We start from the raw sequence: 19,249 nt of genomic DNA on the forward strand, positions 1-19,249 counted from the left end.
GTCGGCTTCTTCCAGCGGCCAGCACCCCGTAAAACTCCAGCTGGAAGAACTGGGAGGACTGGGGATGCCCCGCTGCGAGCGCCGCTGTCGTCGGGGCGAGGCTGCGCTCAGAGCCACCCCGAGCAAAGAGGCTGGGGCTGTCCCCGTCCACGTACAAGAGTATTTATTTCATCGTTACAAGAGAGAGACAGCACCTTCTGCGTGTCGGGCTCTTCCCGGTTACTGGTTTGTACATTCAGAGAGCTGCGGCCGGGGCGAGGGAGGGGAACGGCTCCCGCTCGGCCGCCCGGCGCCGGGGGACGGCCACCGGCACAGGGGACCCCCCCCTTGCCCTTGTGCCCGTGGGCGCCCGAGCCCCGGCGCCCCGTGCGCGCGTGTCTGAGTGCTGAGGTTGCCTGTGTGCTCCTCCGTGCAGTCTGTGCGTGGCGGCGCTGCCCCTTCCTTCCTCCCTGCCCTCCTCCTCCTCCTCCTTCTCCTCCTCCTGCTCCTCCTCCTCCTCCTCCTCCTCCCCTGCCCGCGCGGGGCCGGGGCCGCCGGCTCTCATTTCCTCGTGTGCAGCGTGTCCTGGAACTTGGTGCTGGTGTAGCGAAGGTGGAAACCCTTCTTGTTGATGGTGTCGTCCGAGTGGAAGCGGATCATCACCGAGTCTCCGGCCGAGTAGACCTCCTCCGGGGGCTGCCGGGAGGGGGAGAGGAGCGCTCAGCACCACGAGCATCCCGGGGATGCGCTGGGATTCGTGACCGGGAGGTGCAAAAGCTTTGCAATGACCCCTCCCCGACAGTGCTGCGCCATGCGCGGGGGGGGGGTTGAAACTTGTTTAAAACCCCAAAGCCCCCCCAAGAGAGCTCGCTGGTGCAGAGCTGAGCTGGCCAGGGACCAGTTTGCACCGCTCTGCCTTGGCTCAGCACCACCCATCGCTCACGTTTCTCCCACCCAACTCCCCGAGCTCACCCCGGACCCGCAGAAGCGGCCGAGGCGCGGGGCCGTCCCGTCGTAGCCGTCGAAGAGCTCCATGTAGTCGTAGCCGCAGTCGGCCTCCTCCTCGATCTCAAAGGTCTGGAAGATGAGCTCCACGCCGTAGCCCTCCTCGGCCATGATCACCCACTCGCAGTCCGAGCCGCCCGGGTAGTTGTTGTCCCCGAACTGCGCGTGCGAATACAAGTCCTTGGTCTTCACCTCGGCACGCATCTGGCCCCCGCACACTTGGGGAGAAGCCAACAGCGGGGGGGTTAGGAGGGCCCCCGGCCCCGCACGGCACACACCCCCCGCCCCCCCCAAAGCTCCCCAAAACCGGGAACGCTTCCCCAGCCCCGCGGCCGGTACCGGTGGAGTGCGTGGCCTCGAAGCCCTTCTTCTGGACCGAGTTGTCGGAGACGAACTTGAGGAACATCTTGTTGCCCGAGGAGACGATGGGCTCGGGCTCCTTGGCCCCGCAGAACCGGCCCAGCACCGGGGCTTTGGCGTCCTTGCCGTCGTAGATCTCCAGGTGGTCGTAGGTGCACTCCTGCTGCGCCTCGATGTCCAGCTCGGTGAAGGTCTGCGGCACGGGGCGGCTCAGCGGGGCGGCGCGCGGCACGGCCCCGGTGCCGCGCGGTGCCGGCCGCTTCCCGTGGGCCCTACCAGCTTGACCCGGTGGCCGGCCGTGGTGCTGATGGCCCACGTGCACTCCTTCTTGCTGGGGTACTTATCGGGCCAGTTGGGGCTGGTGATGGTCCCCGAGGTGGACGTCACCTTGTGGTCGCAGCCGGCTGCGGGGAGAGCGGGGGCTCAGGGCCTCGGTGCCGTGCCCGGGGAAGTGGGGGGGGGGGCGCACGGAGCTGGGGCGGGGGGGGGGGGGGGGGCACAGACCCACCTTCCTTGCAGTCGTGCTTGTTGTCGTGCAGCACGAAGCCGCTGCGGCACTGGCACTCGTAGCTGCCGAAGGAGTTGAGGCACTCGTGCTGGCAGCCGCCGTTGTTCTTGGAGCACTCGTCCTTATCTGCGGAGAGAGCAGAGAGGCACCGGGCTGAGCGGGGCGGCCGACGCGGGGGGCAGCCCGGCAAAGGGGGGGGGGAGGGGGCTGCGGGGGGGGGGTGGTCCCCGTGCCGCGTGGCCGTGCCCGAAGCACCGGTGAGCCCCGAAATGTCGCTGCCCTCCAGCAAGCCCGGCCGGGGGGGGGGGCGCTGCGGGCAGCCAAGCAAGGCAGCAGCAAGCAGATCGGCCGCGTCCCTTCCAGCGGGTGTAAGAGAGGGGGGGTCCTCCTCTCCCGGGCTCACGCACGGGCACCACCATTACCTGCTTACGGTACAGACGGGGAGGCAGAAAAACACACAGTGACAACCAAAGATGCACAAGAAAGACCAGGACGCGGGAGTCCCTCTTTACTCATCGACAGGAAATGTCACAGACACGATAAAAACGGGGGAAAAAACAAGGTCAGCTGGTCGGCGACAAACCGGAGGAGGCGAAAAACAACGGGAACGGGGCGGCGGGGAGGTATGTGGGGGGGGGGGGGGGGGCGTAAAACCAAAAAAATAATAAAAATAAGGCCAACAACCAGTTCTGTCAAGCAAGGGGCTGCCGGGGCCGGCCCGCGGGCGGGGGGCTCGGCTCGGCCCCCGCCGTGCTCCCGCACGGTGCCCGGGGCCGCGGCGTTCCTGAGAAAGGTGGCGAGGACGGCGCGGCTCAGGAGGGGCCCCGCGGCCGCTTCTGGAGGCGAAACTTCAGGCCGGGCAGGCGGGATTTCGGGGGCTGCAGCTGCTGCTTCTTCTCTGCAACGAGACACGGGGAGGGGGATGCGACGGGGGAGCGCGGGCGCGACGGGCGCGGCGGGGCATGCGGAGCGGCCAGCCGGGCAAGCAGGCAGGCGGGGGGGGGGGGCACCGGCGCCCCTCGTGCACCCAGGGGCTGCGGGGAGGAGGAGGAGGAGGAGGAGGAGGAGGAGGAGGATGGGCTTTGGTCGGCTTCCTCGCTGCTCGGGGGGTGCGTGGGAAGCCGGGGAGGGTTTGGGTTCACCTGCGGCAAGGCGGCTCCCCGGGGCTGGCCGTACTTACCTCCGAGTGGCCACCACCCGCCCGAGGGCTCGTTCACCATCCCACAGCTCGCCCAGCACCACGGCAGCCGGATTTGGGGTCTGGCCGGGGGGGGGGGGGTCGGGTGCCATAGCCCCCTCCTCGCCCGTGGGGCAAAGCCGGTGCCGGCCACCCGAGCCCCGTGCCGAGCTCGCCCAGCTCCCCAGGGGTGACGGCGATGCCGGAGGGGGGGGGGGGGGGCGCATCCCTCCCGGAGCCGGTGGCGGAGGCGAGGGGGGTCCTGCCCCAGGCTGGCCCCCCCACCCGTCGGGAGCCGCGCACGCGCCCCGAGCCCTGCGGTGACGCCTCTCGAGACGAGGCTGGAACCTGCCGTCTCCCAGGTCTGGGTGAGGAAGCGAGGCGGAATAGACCCGTTTTTGGGGGTGGGAAGGGGCTTCTGGTGGGCCGGGCGGGACGAGAGCAGCTCCAGCAAAGGGGGAGCGCGCGCAGCACTGCCCTGCAGGAAGGACGGAGGGAGCCTGGGCGGGCGAGACAAGAGCGAGAGAGTCGGCAGAGGGAAGAAGCCCACTGGCTCGGAGTCCTCGGCAGTCCTTTATTCCAGCGGCTCGCCTGCACCTCCACCTGCCCCGCCGCTGCCACCCGTGCACCGAAAGCCACCCGCCTCGGCGCGCGGCGGGGCCGGGGACCTACCTGGTGCCGGCACCACGGCGGCGGAGCCCCCCGGCGAACGCTTCTGTAATGCACCAGCCGAGCGCTGCCCGTGGGTGGCCCCGAGGGGCTCGGGGTGGCCGGAGCAGCGGGGAAGGAGGGCAGGGACCCCCTCCGCGGCTAAAAAGGAGCCGCAGCAGGGATGCTGAGCCCAGGAGCTGCGAGCGACCCCGGGGGGGGTCCTGCAGCACGGTCCTGCCGCCGGGAAAGCCCGAGACCTGAGGTGGAGAAGGAGGGTTCGGTGGCACGGCTGTGGTAGGGGACAGGAGCAGCCTCCATGGGATGGGACGAGCCCTGGGGAAGCGCCACGAGTCCCGGCAGGAGGTCGGTGAAGGCGGGGGGGACCCCCCGGGAGAGGGAAGGAGCCCGAAGCGCGGAGAGGGGGGACTCACCCGGCTGCCCCGCGGTCCCGCTCGGCTGCTGGGCTTTCCCGAGGTCTCTCTTTGCTGGAGGGCGGCGGCTCCCGAAGGCTGCGCTACCTCGCTTGCCTTGGTTTTAATTACAAAATAAAGCAAAGATACCGGACCCCCGGCCCGCCGGTCTCTCCGGGCTGCCTCGGGGAGCAGCCACCGCAGTGACGCCCCGAGCTCCTGCGGCCGAGCATCCGCGCTGCCCCTCCAAACGGCCTCGGCGGGGGCCAAAAAGCAGCAGGAGGTGCAAGGCTCCCGTCTCGAGTGCACGGCTCAGTCCAGGCGGTGCCCTCGGTGGTGACATCCAGGGTGCCGTGCCACGGGGGGACCCTCTCTTGCCCGAGGGTCCCGCGGAAGCCCCCAGCCCGGGGGGTGAGGCTTTGGTGACGCCGTTTGCTCCGTGTCCCCATCCCTCCCTCCCCAAGACCTGGCACTGGGGACACTATTTCCAGGCGGGTTGGCCCCGGGAGAGGAGAGAGGAACACAGAACAGACAGGAATAAGCAGGTAATGGTTTTCAGGAGGACACCTGAGACGCCGTGGCAGCGGGACGCCGGCCACAAAGGCTCTGCTGAGCACCCTGGGGAGAGGAGCTGAGCACCCAGCGCCGGGGAGAGGAGCGCGGCCGGGTGCTGGCGGCGCAGGGGCGGCAGAAGCGGAGCAAGCCCGCGGCCGTGCAGCGTAGCGGGGGCGTGCAGCAACGTAGCCCCCGGGGTGCAGTGCCCGGCCCGGGGCGCTGGTGCTCCCCAAAAAAAAAGGTTGAGCTTGTCCCCAGCCTCTGCTGCTGCAGCTGGAGCCCAGCACCCTCTGGTTTTTGGGGACCTCGAGGGTACCCAAGAAAGGGGGGAAGCTCGAGGGGCAGCAAAACATGTTGTGAGCCTGGTTGTGAGCTCCGTGCAAGGCACCTGGAGGCTGCGGGGACTCCCCCAGGGAATTGCACCCCGCGGGGCACAGCCTCAGCACCTCCCCGGGCCGGATGGAGCGGGGACTGCACCCCACGGGCGGGCGTTAGCGGCGATGCAGGGGGCGCAAGGGGGGACGCGGCTGGGCTGGGGAGCGCAGGGGGCTCTACCTGAGAAGAAATGGGCTTTGAAGCCCTTCTTGGAGACGGTGTTGTCGGACTTGAACTCGATCCTCATGTTGTTGTACTGGGAGGTGATGACGTCCGGCTTCTCGGCGCCGCAGAACTTGCCGTGCAGCTTGGAGTCGGCCGTCAGCCCGCTGCGCACCTCCACGAAGTCGTATTTGCAGACCTATGGAGGGGGGAAGGGGGGGTGCACGGGGCTGGCGGCGTGGCCGTGCCACCCACCCACCCTCCTCGGCCACCAGGCTGGGGCAGGGGGGGCGCAGCAGCGGGCGGAGGGTGACCCCCCCAAGGCTCGCTCACGTCATTGCCCTCGGTCTCGAAGAAGTCGAACTGCAGGGAGATGCGGTACTGGGTGGGGGCCACCAGCTGCCAGATGCAGTTCTTGTTGGGGGGGTACTCCTTGGGCCACCCGGGGCTGGTGATGGAGCCGTTGAGCTTGGTGAGGAACCCTCCGCAGGCGGCTGCGGGGCGGGAGGCACGGGTCACATCCCCGGCACGGGCACTGGGAGGCACTGGGAGGCGCTGGGAGGGCACTGGGAGGCACTCACCCTCGCAGCGGCGCTTGTCGGAGGCCAGCTCGTAGCCGGGGTCGCAGGCGCACTTGTAGCTGCCCAGGGTGTTGACGCAGCGCTGCTCGCACCCGCCGTTGTTCGGCCGCGAGCACTCGTCCACCTCTGGGCACGGGGCGGGGGCTGAGCGGGTGGGCAGGGCTGACGACCCCCCCGCCCCGGTCCCCCCCCTCCAGCTCGCCGCCTACCTTTGAAGAAATTGACGGCGAAGCCGGCTTTGTTGATGGAGCCGTCGGAGACGAACTTCATCCAGAGCTTGTTGGAGGTGCTCTTGATGTCGTCCGGCTTGTCGTAGCCGCAGTAGCGGCCGATGAGGCTGCTGGCCTCGCTGCTGCCGTCCCGGATCTCCAGGTAGTCGTAGGCACAGCTGTCGTGGCGCTCGATCTGGGGGGGGGGGGGGGGGGGGGCACGGGGCGTTAGTTTTTGGGGACGCTGCCCCAACCACCGCATCCCCAAGCCCTGCCTCCCCCCGATGTCCTGTAAGTTCCTCCCACCCCGTTCCCGAACCCACGCGCTGCCAGCAAAGTCTCTCCCACTTGGGGAAACTGAGGCACGGCAAGGCCAGGCGAGGATTTGGGTACCCAGAGGGACCACACGGGGATTTGGGTACCCAGCGGGGGCAGGAACACCCCCGCGGCAGCTCAGAGGCTGCCCCACGCACTGCATCGAGGCGCTTCCAGGGGGGATTTCCCCTTCCCAGGGACTTTGCGCACCCACCTCGAAGGACTGGAAGGTGAGGCCCACGTGGAAGCCCTCGGAGACGGTGATCTTCCAGACGCACACCTTGCTGGGCCGGTAGTCGTCGGGGTAGTTGGGGGACTGGATGTGCCCGTTGTCCTTCTTCACGTCCCCCCCGCAGATGGCTGCAAGGGCAGGCGCAGCGCCCCCCTGAGCTCCCGCGCCCCGCGGCAACCCCGGGGGACCCCAAAACCCCCTCCTGTACCTTCGTAGACGGCGAAAAAGCCTTTGCCCACCCAGTTGCTGCTGCTGCGGAACTCGACCCAGAGGCGGCTGTCGGTGGAGACGATGGGCTCGGGCAGCTTGTTCCCGCAGAACCTGCCTGGGGACGAAGGCGTGCTGGGCTGCCGCGGCCGCGCGCCCTCCGCCGGCACACCCGGGGGGCCCAGGGCTGCTTCGGGGGGATGGTCCCCCCCTAAAGGGAAAGAGCTGCTTCTCCCCACCCTCTCCGATGCTTTTTGGGGCGTTTCATGGAAATCGGTTGTTTCCCGGGGGAGCGGGACGCTGACATTGGGGCTTGGGAACATCCAGCTACTGGCAGGGCGCTGCCTCGCGTGACAGGGTGTGCCGGCCAGCCAGATCATCCACGCTGGTTTAATTAGCATATGCTAACGAGCTGGGAGCCCAAACGCCCCGATTTGCCGCAATAACCTCCCCGGGGGCCAGCTTTTCCCCCCCCCCAGGGGCAGTGGCACGTGGCGGCCGGGCAGGGGGTACGGGCAGGGGGAGCCCCTCGCCCCGGTTACCTCGCAGCGTGGCCTTTCTCCAGAACCCGTCTCTCACCTCCACGTAGTCGTACCAGCACAGCCGGCTTCGGTAGAGGTCCAGGGTGGTGAAGTTCAGGATGATCTAAGGTGGGGGGGGGGGGAGGAAAGCGTGGCGTGAGCCCCCCACCCCGTGCCCCGCGGGGTCTCCTTGCTGCCGGATGGCAGCTCCGGGTGCCGGCGGTGCTGGTGGCACCGGGACCTCCCCGCGAGCATCCTTCTGGGGATGCACACCGAGGTAGGGGGACCCCAAATTTGGGAGCTGGGGGGGGGGAGAAGACGGGGTAGGGAGGCTGGGTGGGGGCTGGGGGTGCCCTCGGGGCCATGCCGGTACCTTCTCTCCGGGGGTGACGGAGATCCTCCAGACGCAGTGCATGTGGGCAGAGTATCCGTTGGGGAACTGGGGCGAGGAGAAGTTGCCCTGGCTGTCCTGGAGCGTCTCCCCGCAGGCTGCGAGAAGGGGGAGGCAGGGATCAGACCCCAGCTCGGGCCAGGGGAGCCCCCCAGCACCGTGACGGGCACCCATGGGACCAACCCCTCCATCCTTTCCGCCACCCAAATTCCCACCCCGCAAAACCGCCACGTCGCCGCAGCCCCGAAGGGCGCAGGAGGTCCCGGCGGTGGCTGGCGACGCTCCCGGCACCCCGGCACAAACCACGTCCCCCCGGGAACCATCCCGGGGGCCCCCCCACGCCCTGCCACGCCGCGGGGGCCCGGCTCGCAGCCCGGGCTCGGAGCAGGTTTGCGAGGCTGGATCCGGCCCAGCGCTGCCATCTGGAAGCCACATGGTGCCGCGGCCGCCTCGCGCTGTCGCGGGGCCAAGCCAGACCCCCCCCATCACATCAGGGCTCGGGGGGGGGGCACCGGGGGTGTGAGATTAAAGGTGAAACGTACAGAAAAAGAGGCTCGAAACCTGGGCTCGCTGCCTTTTTTCCCCTCCTCGCTTTGCAGTGGAAACAAAGGGAAGGGAAAGCAGGGCTGCGGAGGTGCTTTTTTAGCTTTTTTTTTTTTTTTTCCCCAAAAAAAACTAATCACTTTTCCTGCTCAGCTGGAGCGAGGCGCTCGCAGCCCCGTTTCTTCCTGCAGCCCCCAAGCAGGAGCTCCCGCAGCAGGGCTGGCTGCCGGGGCCTCTCACAAAGGCGTCCCTCTTCCAGGCTGCTAATTAGTCGCTGGAATTAAGCAGGGCACCAAACTCCTCGCAGATGTTGCAGCCCCCGGAGCTGGGGGACCTGCGGGGAGCCTGCAGCGAGAGATGTGGGGAGCAGGGATGCTCTGATTTTGGGGGATGCTCTGTTCCTCAGGGGATGCTCTGATTTTGGGGGATGCTCTGATTTTGGGGGATGCTCTGTTCCTCGGGGGATGCTCTGATCTCAGGGGATGCTTGGATTTCGGGGAATGCGCTGCTCTTTTGGGATGTTCTGTTCTTGGTGGATGCTCTGCTCTCGAGGGATGCTCTGCTCTTTTGGGATGCTCCTTTCTTGGAGGGTGCTTTCAGAGGAGTGGGCAGAAAGAGGTGTGCCCACACGTGCAGAGCCCTGGGTCTCGTTGCATCCCGCATTTTCCTCCCGCTTATGCACACCCCACAAAACCACCGCGGACAGAGACCCATTTTTGCACGCTCCTTGTAGATGGGGAAGACGACCCCAGAGAGCATTTTTCTGCCAGCGAGCCTTGCTTCATCGAGGCTTGGGGTGAAAGCAGAGCCACCCCCAAGGTGACACAGCCCCGTGCACGCTCACCCACGCGCTCCCACCCTGCTGAAGCCCACCCCGGCCCCATGGGGCGCTCACCGGGGCAGCGGTACAGCTTGCGGGCCTGGGCGATGTCTCCTTTGCTCAGCCGTGTGCGCTGGCCGATGGCGGGCCGGACCCCGTTCACGTCATACTTGGGCAGGATGGTGTCGAGGAAAATGCCCCTGGGGAGAGAGCAGGGAGAGGCTGAGCAGCGGCTGGAAAGCACCGGGCTGCTCCGTGCGCCGGGGAAGGGATGCTAAAAGCAGCCTGGGGTAATTAAAGCCTGCCGAGGTGGGGGGGTGAGTCAGCGGGGCCGTGCACCGCAGGGCGCAGGATGTGGCCCCGTGGGGAAGGCACCGTCCCTGTCCCAAGGGAGCTGGAGCTGCCTAACAGATGGGATGGAGCGTGCTGGTGCTAGCCGGATGGCACCGCGGGGCTGCAGGCAGCAGGGGCGAAATGAGGAGGTGCAGGGGGGCAGCGAGGTGCTGGCACAGGTCGGAGGGATCCCCAGTTGCTTGGGACAGGGTCCCGGTGCCACCGTGCCCTGCGTAGGGGCGAAGAACCCCGGCCACACGCACCTGGAGAAGGTGTTCCTGGCGTAGTGCATGATGCTGTCGAAATCGTACGTCTCGCCCAGCGACTCCACCTCCTCCGGCTCCATCTTCAAGAAGTTGTACTCCTGCCCTGCGGGGGCAGGCGGGACGGGGCCGCGGTGAGGGGGCCACCACCGCTTTGTCCGTGCCCCCCTGGGGAGGAAGAGGGGGAGGAGGAGGAGGAGGAGGAAGGCCGCTCCCTACCTGGCTGGATGTTCTCCCGGACGATGGAGACGTGGTCGTCCCGGTCGGGGCGCGTGTGCTCGTGCCAGAAGCCGATGACGTGGCCCAGCTCGTGCACCACGATGCCGAATTTGTCGCAGTTTTTGCCAATGGAGATGGCCTGGGGCCCCCCGCCTCTGCGGCCCACGTAGGAGCAGCACCTGGGGGGGAAACAGGAGGGCCCTGGGTGAGCCCCACGCAGCCCGGTGCCTCCCCGGGTAAGGACGTGGGTGCCTCAGCTTCCCCTGGTCCTGCTGGGCAAGGAGCATCTGGAAAGCATCTGGAAAGCATCCCCGCAGCCTCCACGGGAGCTTCAGCCTCCTCCTGCCCACGTCGGAGCTCCCTCCAGAGCTGCCTCAAAACCTCAGCTCTGCTTGGAGACTGGCACGGCACGGCACGGCACCCTGGCTGCCTCCCGGTGGGCTCCAGCCCAGCATCTCGGCACATCCAACCCCATCTACCACACCAGGCTCGGGGGTTGTGCCCTTGGGGGGGCGGAAAACCATCACCCCTGGCCGAAATCCGCAGCCTGCCGCACGGGGAAGCCTCCTCCTCGGCACCATCTGCTTGGCTGCGGCCGTGCCGCGTGAAGACGCCGCTCTCTTCCAAACCCCTGTTTCCTTTGGCTGGGGCAGCGCCACGGACCTCAGCCCCATCCCGGGAGCCTCCAGGGGGCCGCGGCCACCCAGGCAAAGGGCTGCGTGGGCAGCTGGGTGACAAAGCTCATTAGTCGGGCACCTTAATTAGCGCTGCACGAGTCCCCTTTTGCATTGCAGGACCATGCGCACGGGGTGCTCGCCCCGGTGCCGCCTCGTTCCCACCCAAGGGACCCCGCAGCGCCGGCGCTCGCGGGGATGGGCTTGGGTTGAGGACCCCGAGCGGGTGCAGGATTGGGTGCTGGGACCCCGGCCGCTCACCCGCAGGGCCGGTAGGTGAAGACGATGTAGCTGTCCTCGTCGTTGCGCTCCAGGAAGGTGACGCAGGTGTGCTTCTCCCAGTGCCGCATGGCCTGCCGGAAGATGGCTCGCTGGCTGCCTGCGGGAGGGCCGGCAGGGATGGGGGGGGGGGGGGGGGAGCCATCAGCGGGGGGGAAACTGAGGCACGCCGGGGCCCCCCCCCTGGCACCCCAGCACCAGCACTCACCGCTGAAGTTGCCGCTGATCACGTAGGGGATGACCCCGTCCGGCCACACTCGCTCGGGGCGGGAGGTGGCGGCGCGGCGGCTCCGTGCCCGCTGCCGGCCCCGTCTCCGCGCCTGGGGGCTGCCTGCGGGGATGGGGGGGGTGGGGGTGGGGTGAGCACGGGCGGCTCCCCCCCCCCGGGAAACGGGGCCGCGAGGGGCTGCGGGGGTACCTGAGGAGTTGGTGGGCAGGCGGGTGATGGTGCGGTGCGCCAGGTCCACCACCCGCTCCACCTGGAAGAGCCGCAGGTCCTCCTCGTCCAGGGCGATGTCTCCCAGGAAGGCGGCTGCAGGGGGGGGGGACACGGGGTTAGGGGGCACGAGGGGGGAGCCCCCTCTTCACCGAGGCTGCGTCCCCTCTGCTTGGGAAGCCCGGCTTGCCTTGGCCCCAAATGCCATCCTGGTTGGGTTCCCCTGCGCCCAGCCTCTCCCCGCGTGCCCCCGGTGAGGAAGGCCGGCCCTTCCTCCTCCTCCCTCCCGGCTCTCCCTTCTCCTTTAACTGCAAAGCAAGCGTGGTGCCGGCCGGGCTCCCCTGCTCCCCACGGTGCCGGCGCTCCCAGCAGCTGGAGCCAGCCCCACGCCGACATCTGGTTCCCATAAAGCCCAGGCCCTGACTTTTTAGGGTTTCTATTATTATTTTTTTCTGCCTTGCAGAACGGCTCCAACCCCAGGCTGCCTTTGGGAGCCCCGGCGAGCTGCGACAGCCCCGGGACGCCGGGACGACCTCCGAGGCATCTGCCACGGCCCGGTGAAACCATCTGGCCCGGCCGTGCTCTGGCACGGGGCGAGCCCCCGCTGCACCCAGCGCCGGCAGGAGCGGACCTGCCCGAGAGGCGTCCGTCTGTCCGTCCATCTGCCGGGGCCACGCGTCCTTCCAGCGCCTCCCCGGCATCCGCGAGCGCAGAGCTCTGCCCGCGCCGGCGCTTCGGGGAGCACCGCCTGGAGGACGCAGCCCTTCCTCCACCTCCTCTTCCTCCATCCCCGCTCCCTCCAAGCCCTCCCGCGCGCCGCGGCCTCGCCGTGAGTCAACGCGGCAGGATGCGGCCCCCGGCATCGGCACTTGGCCGGCACCGCGCCCCCGGGGACCCGGCTTTTGCGGAAACGCCACGGCCCGGGCGCGAGGGCTGGCTGAGGTCATGCCGCGCGCCCTGCCAGCGCCGGCACGGAGGCTCTGGATGCGGGTGGAGACGGGCTTCTCGCCGGCTCCGTGCCGCACCGGGGGCACACGGGTGGCTCCGGGCACCCCCTGCCCGCGGCAGCCCCCCCGGGGAAGGGGTTGCAGGCAGGGGAATGGGAGCACAGGGGGTGGGATCGGGTTCTGGAGCGGCTCATGGGCCGGTGGGGAGCGGTGCCAAGTTCACGCTCCGAGCAATTAACAAGTGGGTCCCAAAAGAGCCGCTAATTGCAAAAGCGAGGCGGGACAATTAGGAGAGCCCGGAGAGGTCTGAAGCAACGGCCACCGGCACGGGGAGGTGAGAGGATGAGCCCCGACACCCCAACCCTGCCCAACCCTGGGCCCAAACCCCTCGCTGGAGACGGCACGGAGCGCTTTGGGGTGAAAGGGCCATATTTTGGGTCTGTTCCCAGCCCCGGTCAGCCGGTAGGCGCATCCCAACAGAAGGAACCCCTTGCCCAGGGGCAGAGCAGGGCCGTGGCACGGCGAACCCCCCGGTGCTTTGCCAGACACCGATCTCCCGGAGAGCCCCGGCGCGGATCCGGGGCCGGGGGGGGGCCGTGTCCGAGCGGGCGGAGCGGGGAGGCCCCGGGGCGCGCGAGGGACGAGCAGCCCGTGCCAAGAGGCGCATGGAAAGACAAGGGAAATTAAGCTCGCTTACGGCGGAGCAAGCGCCGGCAGAGCCAAGTGATATAGAAACCATATGTGAGGGATTTGGGATACGTGAGAGAGCCGGGCAGGCGAGCGCGGGGACGTGGGGCTGCTCTCCGAGCCGGTGCGAGGCAGCCCGGCTTCTTGCTGGACCCAGCCAGAGCTTGGGGCCGTGCCACAGCCACTGAAAAAAATCCCCCGAAATTCCCCTCCCGGCTGGGAAAAGCGGCTTCCCACTCGGGGCCCGTCCCCGCCCCGGGCTGGAGGAGCGGAGGTGGCCCGGCCGCGATCCCTTTAAGGCCACGTTAGGGCCAGCCCAAAGCGTTGCTTTTAGAAACGTCCACGTTGGTTTGGGGTTTGGGCGCTTCCTCCCCGCCGGGCCGAGCCCAGCGCTCCCCAGGGGCCGTCCCGAAGGCGCCCCCGTCCCCAGTGGCCCCTCCGCCGAGGGGGCTCCCCGTGCCAGAATTCCCAGTTAACCCCTCTGAGGGGCCGCTGCTGCGACTTGTTCCTCTCCGCGGCTGCTCCCCCAAAAAAATGCGGGGGCGAAGGCGCCGTGCCGGGGCTGACGGGGCAGGAGAGGTCCCTGAGTCAGCCCGGCCCCAGCCCAGCGCCGCGGGCGGCGAGGAGCTGCCAAAGCTCGGCGGAGCTCACGTAGGAGCGGGGGAAATCGGAGCTGCAGCACGGCGCCGGGGCAACCCCTGCGCCCGCAACCCGCTCCCTCGCACCCTCGCCCCGCCGTGGCGCGGTGCCGCTCGGGTCCCCGAGGGTTTGGGGACAGCCCGGTGTCCCCAGTGCTGTCCCCAGCCCGGGAGGCCGTGGCCGTGCTGCAGGGGCCGCCCCAGGTTGCAAAATTCGGGGCAAGGTCTGAGCCACGGCGGTGCCAGCGGGGCGGACACGGTGCCAGCATGGCACCGGCGCAGAGGGAGCACGGAGACCCGGAGAGGCGGTGGCTCCAAGGCCATGCACCGGCCATGGGGACGCTCGGGGCGTGATGTCCCCATCCTTGTCCCCAGCAGCTGCAGAAGAAGGGGGTGGGAGCAGGGAAGGGGCCGGCCCTGCACGTCCCTCCTGCTCCCCAACCCTTTGGGACCTGCCAGCGAGGCTCCCGCCGAGCTCCCCAGCACCCCAAAGCCACCTGCAAGGTGCCACCATCTCCCCAGCATCCCTACCCCAGCCCTGAGCCTCGGTGTCCCCATCAGCCACCCCACACTCACCTCACACCCCCCATGGTATTGCTGGGGAAGCCGAGAAGGTGGCGTTCCCCCCGTGCCACAGCCAGCACCCCAAAAATGCCCCAAATCTGCCTATTTCAGCCTCCCGCACACCCCGGCGGGGCAGGATCCCGCGCCGTCTCGCTGGGAGATAACTCAGCCCCTGTTGTTTGACTTTTTTTTTACACTGTGTTTTTGTTTTTGGGTTCTTGCAACGGTGACGTAAGCCCAGGGACGATCAAGACAAACAAAGTTTGACGTTCGGACCCGGGCCAGCCCCCGCAGCACCCCATCCCGATGCTGCAGGCACGATCCTCGCCGTGCGCACGGCTCCGTGGCCGTCCCCGAGGGTCCCCCGTCCCCTCCCCACGGCTCGCCAGGGATGCAGGCGCTCAGCATCCTTCGTATTCAAAGCAAGGAGAAGGAACGGGTCCCCCAGGAACGGGGCCCTCCGACGAAGGGCTGGCATCGCCAAGGTTTCGGGACGAGCCCCGAGGTTTTTGCAGGCACAACCCAACCTGCGGATGAGCCCCGCGAGCCCGGGGCGTGAGCGTGATGTCCTGGCGGGCGCGCAAAAGCAAACAGATCGGCGGGAGAAACCTTGGCAGGGGAGGGCGTGCAGATAAACAGGACAGGATCATGTTTCAGGTCAGTCTGGGGCAAACCAGGCTCGGTGCGCGGCGCCGGGTTTGGAAGAGCCCTCGCCCCAACGCGGGTCCGACGAGGCCGGGCTTCCCTCGGAGCACCGAGAGCCACGGGTCTGGTGTGATGGGCATCAGCCCGTGCTCAGGAGCAAGGAGCAGGCTCAGCCCGACCATCCCACCGCCTCCAAGTCCTTGTGGACCACGAGCATCGCTCCGGGGCCAGCCAGGGACCAAATTGGGAGCGGGTGAAGGGGCAGGGAGCGAGCCGCGCTGTCCCGGCCACGGACGGAGGCGTCTCCGGGGCAGGATGGAGGAGAGAGGTTTAAAAGGTGCATCCCGGCCTGGGCCAAGCCGCCGGGGTCGTAAAGCCTCGGAGTCACCGGGGCAGCATCCCACTGGCTCTGCGGAGCCGTTAAATATGTGAGGAATGCTCCTCGCGCCTCCCCCTCGCTGCCTCGCGCCAGCCCAGCTGCACCCGCAGCGAGCAGCAAAACACGCCGGGGCCGCAGCAGGAGGAGCGGGTGCCGCGCTCGGACGCGGCCGGGACCCCCCCCCTCGGGGTCTCATCGTGCTGGGGCGCACGGGTGTAAAGGCGGAGAGGTGCGGAGCATCCCCAGCAGCGTGGCTGGGAGCGTAGCACCACGGTGGCTGGGGTCGAGGCCTCATCCTGCAGCTCGCCGGCACCCCGTGGCCCCGCAGGGACCCCAGGGGGACAGATCCTGGCCCTTTACTCCCCTCTGGCCGTGGTGCTCAGCCCCTCTCCCGGTGCCCCCGGCCAAGCAGCCGGCGGGGCGAGGAATATTTGCTTTCCCAGAGCACCTTCCTAGAGCGCAGCAGGCACAATACAGGAATTCAGCCTCGCAGCCACGCCGGGAGCCCGGCCAGAGCACGGCCCCGCTGCGGCCAGGGGGGAAACTGAGGCACGGGGGGGCTGGGGCTGCTCAGCACCCGGGGGGGACCTTCTCCTCCTGCAGCCCCCCGGGTGGTGGGGACGCTGCAGGGCCAGCAGGATGCCCTGCCACTGAATCATCCCTGAGCTCAGCACCCATCGGAAGGGGAGAAGCAAGGGCAAGGCGCATCCTGCCCGGGCACAGCACCCCTCTCCGAGCCACCAGCCCCCTTTCCCGAGGGGCTGGGCTCTGCCGGGGCCAGCACAGCACGGAGCAAGCGGCCGTGCCGAGCTCGGAGGAGCCTGGCCTCTAATAAACACAGCTCGTAAAGGTCCGGGGGCAGGTCGGGAGCGGGAGGGACGGTCGGATCGCTCCAGGGGAGGATTTTCCTCCTGCTCCTCTTCCGTGACAGCGAGCGGAGGAGAAAGCCTCCTCCGGGGCTCGGCGCGGAGGACGCAAAGCATGAAACCTCCAGCGTGTCAGAGCCTCCGGGACGGAGCCCAGCCTCCCCTTAACTCCTTCCCAAGCTGAATCCGAGCTCGCCGCCGCCTGCGCTTCTCCCTTCGCCATCCCCACGTGCCCAACGGGGGATTCGCCCACCCTACAGCCACGTGCTCCCCAGCCCCAGCCTGGACCAGCTTGGGAAGCTCCCGCGACGTGAACCACCAGCGGGGGGCTTTCCCAGGGGGGGCTGCAGCCCCCTAACCCCCCCCCCAGCACACCCCCGGCCCCCCGCCGCCGCGCCGAACGGGTGACTGCACAAGGATAAAGCCGAGCCCGGCACTGGGCTGAGATTTACAAGGTCTCCGCGCCGCCCCCGGCCCCAAAGCCCAGGCCTCCCGCCGGCCCCGGCTCCGCGGGTGGATTTTAGCCGGCCTGAATAAGTGACATATAACGGCTGGAAAATATTCTTGGGCACTCTGACAAGCGTGACTGCAACCAGTAGCCTCCGCTGACTACGCCTGGAAAGTGTAATCTAGGTGAAACCCAGGCGGACGGAGCCAGAGCGCTCCAGGCACGGCTGGGAAGCACAAGGGAGGCTCAAGACCCCCGCCCCGGTGCTGTGCCCCCCCCAAAAGCACCGCAGTGCCCCCGTCCCGGGGCTCTGCTGTCACCCTGCGGGCAGGCGGTGCCGTGTCCGTGTCCCCCTGAGCCCCCACCCCAATGAGTGGGGGCAGCAGGTTGCGGTTAGCCGGGTCCCCCCCAAGCTGCCCCCCTCTGTGGGTGCTGGGGGGGGTCCCCAGGGAGAAGCCAAGTGCGACCATCAGGGCCGGATGCGTTTGGTTGGTGCTCCTGTAGGGTCAGCAAACACAGCCGGAGCAGCTCCTCCAGCGGGAGCGATGCCGGTGCTGTCCCCGGGCATCCCGCTGGGACCACGGGCAGGATGCGACCCCTGCATTGGACCCCCCCCACCCCGGATATCCCGCTGGCTGGGGAAGCAGAGCCACAGCTAATTCCTCCCCATGGGCTGTGGTTCCCTGCCGTCCCGTTTTGGCACCCGAGGAAGGGAGAAAGCGGCCGCGCCGATGGCACGGGCCGGCCGCTGGCACCGAGCGGGCGGCATCGCCCCGGGGGCGGCCGCGGGCACGAGCGGACTCAGGATCCCCCTGGTGTAAGCCGTGCAGAAAAACCCCAAACCCCTCTCCTGGTGCTTCCCCTTCCCGCAGCCCTGACGGGACAAGGCCTCGGCGCTCAGCTGTTTCCGGCGCTGCCCAAAGCCCCAGGGGAAAAACACCGCGGGGATGCCGGGAGCGGGGCACACGGCGCCCACCCCAATTCTCCCCAAATCCTGCCCCTGCGGTGCCCGATCCCCCCTAGGGCCCCCCGGGCAAAGGCACCGTAATCGAATTAGGCACATAAGGAGCTCGTAAAGGCAGGCGGGGAAGGCGGGGAGAGCGCGAGCGGGAAGGGTCGGGGGGCTCGGCGTGCGCGGGAGCGGGGCGAGGAGTGGGGAGCCCCCCCGGGAGGCCGGGCCGGGCGGTGGATGAAGCCCCCCTGGGTGCCGGGTGGGAGCGGAGCGGTGGCTCCAGCCGGCTCTGCCCGGACGGTTTTGCAAGCCGAGCTGTTTCAGCCCGGGAGGGCAGGAAGGGAAGGATTTTTGGCCCGAAAAAAAGCCCTCATGGAAACGGAGTTGGAGCAACAGCCGCCTTCCAGCGCAGACAATGCCATTAAAGAGAAACGTGATCCTGCAGCCCGGAGCCGCCAGATGCAAACCCTCGCCTCTGCTCTCGGCTCTGGGGGGGGGTCCCCTCCCGTGCCTCAGTTTCCCCCCCCCCCGTCCTGTCCTTTCGCCCCCTTTATCTCGCTCTCGCGGCCGGGGACCGTCTCCCCATGGCGCCCAGCCTGGGGCCTCTGGCCGCTTCCAAGCGATGAATAACAGCTCAGCAATGCCCTGAGCCAGCACCGAGGTAACGAACTCCCCACGGGGGGGGACCGACAGCGGCCGGCCCGGGACAAACACCTCCGGGGCCGAACCGGGTGTCCCGGGACGGCGGCGGCACGGCCGGGACCGAAAACTCCCCGTGGCTGCTTCCCGAGCGCCAGCACCGCGCCTGGATCCGGCCCGCGCCCCGCTGGCACCGGGGGGGGGGGGGTTGGGGCTCGGGTGGGCTGGGGGCTGCTGGGGGCCGATGACAGCTGGTGGCACGGCCGGGGACGGGCGGAGAAAACGGGGTGCCAAGCGGGTTCCCCCCTCCGCTCCCCACTCGGAGCGCAACCCCAAGGCTCCGAGTTTCCCCACGCCAAGCCGCGGGGTGCACGCTCGCCCGCTGCCACCCACGGCCACCGACAGCCACCCACGGCCACCGACGGCCACCGACGGCCACCCACGCTCCCCCGCGGCCACCCCACGCTCGCCCCGTGCCACCCACGCTCCCGCGGCACCCACGCGCGCTCCCCTTTGTCTGCGCCCTCCGGCCGCCCCGGCGCGCATCCCCCTGCCCTACCGGCTTTGCAGGGGTCCTTGTAGTCCAGGGGCTCGGCGTCCTCCTCCTCCTCCTCCAGCACGTAGGAGTAGTCGGGGACGTGCATGGCCCGGGCCAGGAGCAGGCAGAGGAGCAGCCCGCAGCTCCGCAGCCCGGCCATGGCTCTGCGGGCAGCGGGCGGGCAGGGGAGAGGCGGGCGGCTTTGCTTTGCTTTTTTTTTTTTTTTTTTTTTAAAAAAATTTCCCTTCTCTTCCCTTCTTTCCTTCCCTTCTTCGCTCCCTCTTTTTTTTTTCTTTTTTTTTTTTCGCCTTTTTTTTTTTTTTTTTTTTTTTTTTAGGGAAATGAGATCTGGCGGGGGCGGGTTCAAGAGCGGAGCTCGGCCCCTGCAGCCCCGCCGGGCGCAGGGCTGGGAGCGGGGCCAGCGGCGGGGGGGGGGGGCGCGGCGGGGCTGAGCCGGCTGCGAGGGGACCCGGCCCGCAGCCCGCCCCTCCTGCCCCCCGCAGCCCCCGGCCCCTGGTCCCTGGAGCCGTTTTGCGCCCCTCAGCCCGGTCCTGCGCCCCCCAGCCCCGGTCCTGCGCCCCCAGCCCCAGTCTTGCGCCCCCCAGCCCCGGTCCTGCGCTCCCCAGCCCCGGTCCTGTGCCCCCCAGCCCCAGTTCTGTGGCCCCCAGCTCCTGTCCTGTGCCCCCCCATCCCCATCCCACACCCTCTGGCCCCAGCCCTGCACCCCCCAGCCCTGCTCCT

At 68.7% G+C, this 19,249-nt stretch overlaps 1 protein-coding gene across 4 annotated transcripts; it reads right to left on the reverse strand.

The window, feature by feature from the left end:
* Positions 1-146: 146 nt before the first annotated feature.
* On the reverse strand, positions 147-18,814 carry BMP1 (bone morphogenetic protein 1). 4 transcript variants are annotated; one of them, XM_040538447.1, is made up of 20 exons: positions 18,530-18,814; positions 11,188-11,301; positions 10,978-11,100; positions 10,752-10,869; positions 9,817-9,995; positions 9,598-9,703; positions 9,077-9,201; positions 7,621-7,736; positions 7,269-7,371; positions 6,728-6,844; positions 6,502-6,647; positions 5,973-6,168; positions 5,764-5,889; positions 5,516-5,676; positions 5,201-5,381; positions 1,853-1,978; positions 1,621-1,748; positions 1,324-1,537; positions 952-1,202; positions 147-675 (listed from the first exon to the last, which is right to left on the reverse strand). In XM_040538447.1, exons 1-20 carry the CDS (start codon positions 18,666-18,668, stop codon positions 541-543), a joined length of 2,904 nt encoding a protein of 967 aa, XP_040394381.1. In that variant the 5' UTR covers positions 18,669-18,814; the 3' UTR covers positions 147-540. The 4 variants fall into 4 exon arrangements, 2 of the variants coding, with proteins under 2 accessions (XP_040394381.1, XP_040394380.1); XM_040538446.1 differs by having other exon boundaries at positions 10,978-11,301; positions 18,530-18,802; XR_005814858.1 differs by lacking the exons at positions 147-675; positions 952-1,202; positions 1,324-1,537; positions 1,621-1,748 and adding an exon at positions 2,275-2,750 and having other exon boundaries at positions 1,855-1,978; positions 10,978-11,301; positions 18,530-18,802.
* Between the last annotated feature and the right edge of the window lie 435 nt (positions 18,815-19,249).

The sequence above is a fragment of the Cygnus olor genome, chromosome 27 (assembly GCF_009769625.2).
Source record: "Cygnus olor isolate bCygOlo1 chromosome 27, bCygOlo1.pri.v2, whole genome shotgun sequence".
NCBI classification, from domain to species: domain Eukaryota; kingdom Metazoa; phylum Chordata; class Aves; order Anseriformes; family Anatidae; genus Cygnus; species Cygnus olor.